The sequence below is a fragment of the Glycine soja genome, chromosome 5, assembly GCF_004193775.1.
Source record: "Glycine soja cultivar W05 chromosome 5, ASM419377v2, whole genome shotgun sequence".
NCBI classification, from domain to species: Eukaryota; Viridiplantae; Streptophyta; class Magnoliopsida; order Fabales; family Fabaceae; genus Glycine; species Glycine soja.
Window position 1 is genome coordinate 4,723,535 of NC_041006.1, and position 7,395 is coordinate 4,730,929.

Sequence of the window (7,395 nt, forward strand, 5' to 3'; positions counted from 1 at the left end):
TTCAACAAATATACAAAGACATATAACTCTAATGTGATATTAAAATTCATAACAATCAACCATTAAAAGGTACATGTTCAGTCTTCATTTATATCAACATAGTCTCTTTTGAACATCATGAAGCTTTGGTAATGCTGCATTCTACTAATATATAAAGTTGGCCAATGTTTTGCTTGAGGATAACAATTCCTAGACCATAACAATGATACAGGCGGTAAAGGACAACAGTCTTTTAAATAAACCTGTTGTACATGCAAAAACAATATTAACTCAACCGTAGACAACTGATTGCATAAATTTAAAAATAACGTTATATATCTAGAATGCACCTGAACAAAATGATTGTTATAGACGTGACCGACACAAATTATGCGATGCACTGAGGAATCTGTGGGTGGTTGACTTCTAAGAGGAAAAAATGTCATGCTTTGCTGTTGAGACAATAATACAAGGATTACATTATACCTTGATGCAATAACATATCCCATGTCGATTATATCCATCCACTTATCCATATTCACCTGAATGAAACAAATATACACGTCAAAATTAATTTTAAAGTTAACTCTTAAAAACAAAACATAAATTACATACCTTGGTTAACCCATCAACAAGTAGTGACATCCTTAATTCCTTAAATCTGTCCATGCCACCAAAGAGCTTAATATAGTCATTTGAAAATTTGTCAAGTTCTTTAAGCAGATGATTGCAGACCAACGACCAAGAGTTTTCACCCATACCTAATAAACTAGCAACCGATCGATATCCACAGTTTCTGTCAGGTTTGACATCCACAATGTTATCAATGAAATCCTGGATAAATGACTGAAATTGGTCCAACATAGGCATGATCCTTCTTGGATTGGGCTGATAAGAAGATGATACACTATGCCTCACTGACGAATTGCTATTTTGCACAGAATGAAAAGCATCTACATACTTCCAGTAAGATGGATCACGCTTTGTTGACCTTGGATTTCTGTTCATCGATTTCTTCGGTGCACCTTTTGTGTTAACCTTTGCTGGAGGATGACACATAGAATTTTGATCAGGGTATGCAATTTCCCGAAGTTTACTCTTCAGCATTAACTTACCACAAACATCAAGTTCTTCAAATCTTTTAAATATGATTTCTATCTCTTCCTTGATGCTCACTTCGAACATAGATAACCCTTGATCTGAAAAATTGAGTCTCCTCCAAAACATATGAATTGAATCTAATGGGATGCAACCAAGAACATATTTAGATAGTTCACATGCACAAGGAAGACCGTGTGTAGTTCTCATAACACAACCACAAGTGGAAGGATTCTTGCCAGCATAATGTACACGCTCAAACTCAGCAGCAATCTGATTTAAAGCATATCTTGAAATCATTCCAAGAAGTCTCTTGTATAAGGTTTTTTTAAAGACATATCCAACTACATGTGTACTTGTTTCAAAGGATGCTTTAATTTCAGTGTGCTGCAGCGTCATCATGTTGTTCATGACATCCCAGACACTGCATAAGTCTCCAAGGTTATTCTGTAACATTCTTTTTAAAGCCCAGTGAGCAGATTCAAACCTACATTTCAAATACACAAATAACAATAAACATATACAACAATAAAATTCCATCAATTCATCAACGTTAATAGAAATAATTGAACATTTTCATACCTGTTTGTTGTTGTGTTTCCTAAGTGCATCACCTTATTTGTCCAAGCAGTAACAAATTTTTTCTTGTGTGGGATTATCCATGTTTCGTTGACATAATCAACAAACATTGGCCAAGGTGAACAAGCCATTTCAAACTTTTTCAGGCATTCATCGAACTGTTGCTCAGAAGGACAATCAACCAAACTTCCCCAGGCATCCATGACATACTCCCAAGCATGTTTTGAACCAATTAATGATTTACATTTAGCCTTGATATTCTTATTTATGTGAAAGTTGCACAACAAATTTGTACACTCAGGAAATACAGTTTTCACTGCATTCATCAATGCTAGATTTCTGTCAGTCACAATAACTCCAGGAAGGGCATCGCGTCTTAAAAATATACCTCGAAATCGTTTTAAAGCCCATACCACATTATTAAGACGTTCACCCTCCAGATATGCAAAACCAGCAGAGAATGTCATCCCTGTTGGTGTCACCCCAACAAAATCAAGTAGTGGGAGTTTGTACCTGTTTGTTTTGTAGGTACTGTCTATAAAAAATACCAAATTACATGCATTGACTAACTTCACTGTATCAGGGTGACACCAAAAGATATCACGTACCACGTCTTTATCCTTTAATCTATGCCAATAAATATATTGATCCCGTTCAAGAAGCTTTATTAGATGTTGCATTTCAGTATCACTTCTTCTAATGGAAGAACGACATGCACTTCTTGCATCCATATAATACAAAACTCTACATAATAACTCATGATTAGTAACCGCAATATGCATATAATACAACTAATCTTTTACTGTCAATCACAATAACTCATGATTAGTAAAATACAAAAACCCTATATCATTCTACACGTATAAACAATTAAATTATTTTTTAAAATGACAATACAAACAAAGTAATAATTAAAAAAAAAATAAACTTAAATAAATGTTACAAATTCAAAATCCGTATAAGCTTATGGATCAACTTCATCCATAACGCTTATACGGATCAGTTGATTTGTATGTTGATATTCAACATATGGATCAACTTGAACTGTATGATTTACAGACCACCCAACTCATGCACACCCAGCAGAAATGCGTATGAACTCTTGAAGATAAAATCACTACAAAATAATTAAACAAATGGTGAAGCCAGTTCAAACTATAATTTATTCTATGTGCATCTACGAGTTGGAGATTGATGTAGGTATTTTGAGAAGCTTCAAAATTATGAAAGTGGCAACCTGACAAGTCATAGTACAACAATCCAAATCAAACTGCACAACATCTATTGTTTTCCACAAGCTGGCATAAATGTTTTAGATTTTTTTTTTTTTGTTACATTATCCTTCAAAGCCTAAGCAAAGGAAGTAAATGTTAAAGAAAATTGGCATACAAAAAATAAAATTCCGCTACAACTTTTACATAATAAAGCAAAAAATCTTCACTTGGAACAAGGACAAGTTTGTGTTCATAGATCTTGAAAAACAAATTCTGAAGAACATCAAAGTATGTTTAGTGTTTGGTTAGTATTCATTCCCCATTTTAGAGAAAAACTACCAAGACAATGCAGTAAAAGGCCCCTCAACACGTTGATGTAACTCATTTAAAAATTGAATTTGAAAAAGAATTGCTATTGTTATCTATATATATTGTCCGTGAAGGATGAAATTTTGGAATTTCTAAAGGTGACTTGAGCAATCATATCCAGTGGTAGATGAAGAGATTGCCAGTATATATATCTTTTGTTCATATGCATAGAGTGATGGGATGATAATAGTTGTCATGAGCAGTCAAATATTACTAGATATAAGTGTAATAATAACTGTAATGTTGGCAGTTAAAGGGTAGGAGAAGTAATGCATTAATAATTATGTGATAGAAAATAACTTATTTTGCATTAGTTATTCTGTATTAGAATGAGAAATTGCCTTGATGATGGTTATTCATAGAAATAATTGATAGCATTGATGTATTGGGGTAGATTTGATAGTAAGTTCACTAAGTTGTGTAATGAGGCAGGTGTTGCTATTTGAAGTTTTTGGATAGAGAATACTCTTTGTAAGAGACTTTTGTATCTGGGACACCAAGTGTATTGCTGTATTGAATGTAATTTGTGCTCAGCATTATATTTGATTGGTTTATCAACTAGTATTCTATCAAAGGGGAACTAAGACATGATCATCAGGCAATTTAATTAAAAAAATAACTACAGTAGAAACATGACAGCACCTGTTGTTGGACTCAAGAAATAAACGCACTGAATTCTTAATAAATTATAGAAATAATGTGGGTTTTAGGCCAAATTTGAGTATAAACATCATCAACAAACAGGTTTTCCCCCTAATAAGGAGTTTCCTCCTTCAAAACACTAGAAATAACAAATTGACACCTTAATTGCCTTCTACAAGTCCATCACATAACCTATAAATCACTATAAATATATAAACCATAACATATAATTAATTAATTAAAAAATAAAACTAAAAAAAGCTGTCTAATATCTTCCTGATAAAATTACAACTTCCTAATTTAGAACTTGGCCTATCACCAATAATATTGCAAGATGCTCATACCCAGTATTTAGGTTAAGGGACTTTTTTTACAACCAGAAGCAGAGATTGAACCACAAAACATCAGAATCCTGGTTTTGATTGTCCAACCAGTTCAATTTGCGGTTTTTGAAAATGTGATTAAGAGCTGGATAGTGTTTGACCTAAAGGCATATCAGGTTCACAGTAACCAGCTATTATGGTCTGGTTTTTAACAATATTGCTATCTAGCATGGTTGATCAAATAAGAGGGAAATGTAAAAAAAAAAAAAAAAAGTTCATACTGAATACCTAATAATGTACAAGTATTATACCCTTCATTAAAATAAAAAAAAACAGATTACTTGCTGCATTTAGCCAGATAATGTTTAGCCAGCGTGATTTAAAAGTCAGTCCATAAAACTACACCCGAGCCCTAAATCATATTTTACTCCTTATTCAAGGAAAAGGAAAAAAAATAAAAATCATAAGGGGTTGTAAGAAGGAACTTGATGGGGCACAGAGAATGGTCAGTTAGAGTAGTCTTACAACAGTATGCACAGTTAAAGTGGTCAAGAGTAGGTAATTAGGGATTTAGCTTAAATAGTAGGAGACGGGTAGAAGAGGGGCATTCAGATCCGTTAGTATTTCATAAACAAGCAATAGCTCAGTTGTAAAACAGGAAGCCTTTTGTTAAAGGGGAAACCCTTGGAGGAAAAATTCTCTCCTTGTTTTGTTCATCAATCAATCAAACATCAAAAAAATCATTTTTATTCATTCTCTCTCCTATATCCCTAGTCTCTCTTTAGTGAATATCATAATTCCTAAGTCTTGATTTGCACCCCAAAAGAACTAGTCTTTATCCATCCCTTAGCCTTGGTATCAACCATCGATGTCAATGGCTATCTTTTAAAACATCTTAGCCAATCACTGTTAAGAGGCATCGATGGGGGGAAATCGATCTATGCACGGTTACTAAATACTAACAGATGAAATGATGCTTAGTGCTCACCTTACATAGGATGACAAGTAAATAACTTTAGTTCTTGGGCAATTCCCTCAACTTAACAAATGAGTGACTGACCTCTAGTGTTGCATTCATAATTTGAAAAATGCACCAAGATCATCCAAGGGAAAACACTTGCCCTTACGAAAGATTACAGAAAAAACAAATCCAGATTAGGACAGCAATAAAAACTCTATAAAGCTGACATCAACAATCCACGATAGTAGTTGTCATGCTTTGATGCCTTCTAAAATACATAGATACAGAACAATTAATTAAAATAAAAATCTCAAAAGTAAAGGACCAAGAATCACCTTTGTACTTTTAAGAAAATCTGCTTATAAGTAGGAAGTATTGGACAAGATTTTCATATCACCATTACTGAACAACCGATCCATTATTATTTCAATATTAGAATTTTCATATTAGCATTAGTGAACTACTAACAGCATCTAAACAGAACCAATGGTGAACTACTCATAGCATCTAAAGCTTTACAAGTTCCAAACCACTAGCAGAAAATAATAATTGGCAATCAAACAAATTTCACACGCACAATAAACCAGTAGGAGGAGGATGACAACGAAATAAGGATAGGTCCAATTTATAAAATACAGGTGCACCAATCAAACAAGTTTCACACAAACAATCAAACAGAAAAGTCACAAAAACAATCCCCCGAGCCTTGCCTCCTAAGTCCTAACGAAAAAGAGGAGAAAGGAAAGGCCCATTGAACGTTTGCAATTTTTTACAGCATAATGCAGCCGTTTAAGTCAGCAATTTTGACAGCCCAAATTCTTGCAATTAAGTACCTGAACTCGACGAACGGCTCCAACTCTGCACGTGTCTCCGTTCAAACAACTCCAACTACGGTTACGCCGTCGAGATTCAGAGAGGGAGTGGGCCGGCGAGATTGAGAAAGGGGCCAGGGTTGTGCGCCGGCGAGGCTTAGAAACGGGCTTGCCGCTAGGGTTGGGTTCGTGGTTGAAGATTGAAATGAAGGATAGAACAGACAGGAATACGGCTCAATGAAACTGAGAGCAACTCAGGGTCTTTCGGGGAGGAGAAGTATTTCCTAGTCACTTTTGTATTTTTAAAGGTGTAACTTGAAAGATTAAAATTTAAATGGTTGTTAACTTAATAAAATAGTTTAATGACACAAACCAACTAACGAATTTGTCATTAAATGATGATCGGTGTAGTAATTTTGATTGGATTAGACAAAAATATAAGATATATTTTTGAACGTAAATGTTAATAATTTTTATTAAATGAAAATGTTAATATTTTTTTATTGAAAAATATGAATAATGCTTTAATGGAGAGGAATGATCATTATCATCTATGTCCTAATGGTATGTTTGGAAATTTATTAGAATCACTTTAAATGGAGAATTGTCTTGTTCAATGTATAAAATGAGAAGTAATGTAAGCGTTGGATTGAGTAGAAAGTGAGTTCAATAAAATGAAATTGAAATCCAAACACACGTAAAGTAAAAGAAATAAATCTTGCTCTTGACATAATTAAGTACTTATATTTTTGCAAATTGATTACAATGTATTATTGTATTATATTTTCAGAAAGATACTTCAGAAAATAAGTAATTTATTGTAACCTTTTTATTATTCCAATTCTCAATGCAAATCTAATTAATTCTTATATTCTATTTAACAAATTACTTATTTCAGTGTTTCAATTTGTATCCATTTTTTTCTTCTATTTTTTAAGGATACAAATAAAAATAAATTTAGGAGATTACTGTTTAGATGTAGAAGCTTTTTCTCCCTTAAGTTAGTACATTGTCTTCGTACGCTAAAATTTTTGCAATAAACGTCCAAGCAAAAAAAAAAAAAAGAGTTTGTTGAAATTTTAAAATATTTTTTTCTTAAAAAAAAGAACCAATTGGATAAAAGCTAGATAGCAGAATGAGTAAACGCAAAAAAAAAAAAGTTTGTTGAAACGTTAAATCATAGAATATTTTTATCCTTAATGAAGAAATCGGATAAAAACTTAAAAAATAGAATTTAATGATCAATATTAATAATATAAAATAGTTTTATACTATTATTTAATTATAATATATTAATAATATAATTTTTAAAATAATTATCATAAAAATAAAAAAAAGTTATAATTGAACGCGGTATAAAACTTTCTTTATCATTTTTTTTTCTCTGAAAAGTAAACGAATCCGACGATAAGGAGGGA

At 32.5% G+C, this 7,395-nt stretch overlaps 1 protein-coding gene across 2 annotated transcripts; it reads right to left on the bottom strand.

Moving 5' to 3' along the window:
• On the bottom strand, window positions 1-6,277 carry LOC114412106. Of its 2 annotated transcripts, XM_028375890.1 has the most exons (6): window positions 5,999-6,277; window positions 5,193-5,326; window positions 1,660-2,400; window positions 595-1,564; window positions 330-521; window positions 1-242 (listed from the first exon to the last, which is right to left on the bottom strand). In XM_028375890.1, exons 3-6 carry the CDS (start codon window positions 2,385-2,387, stop codon window positions 78-80), a joined length of 2,055 nt encoding a protein of 684 aa, XP_028231691.1. In that variant the 5' UTR covers window positions 2,388-2,400; window positions 5,193-5,326; window positions 5,999-6,277; the 3' UTR covers window positions 1-77. The 2 variants fall into 2 exon arrangements, with proteins under 2 accessions (XP_028231691.1, XP_028231690.1); XM_028375889.1 differs by lacking the exon at window positions 5,193-5,326.
• Window positions 6,278-7,395: the final 1,118 nt, after the last annotated feature.

What these genes read in the sequence shown, in the direction of transcription:
- LOC114412106 (XM_028375889.1), bottom strand. Translation starts at nt 2,387, where the DNA reads ATGGATGCAAGAAGTGCATGTCGTTCTTCCATTAGAAGAAGTGATACT. An exon ending in TTGTTGATGGGTTAACCAAG is followed by an intron (nt 522 to 594) that starts GTATGTAATTTA and finishes TGTTTCATTCAG; the next exon opens with GTGAATATGGATAAGTGGAT. An exon ending in ATAACAATCATTTTGTTCAG is followed by an intron (nt 243 to 329) that starts GTGCATTCTAGA and finishes CATGTACAACAG; the next exon opens with GTTTATTTAAAAGACTGTTG.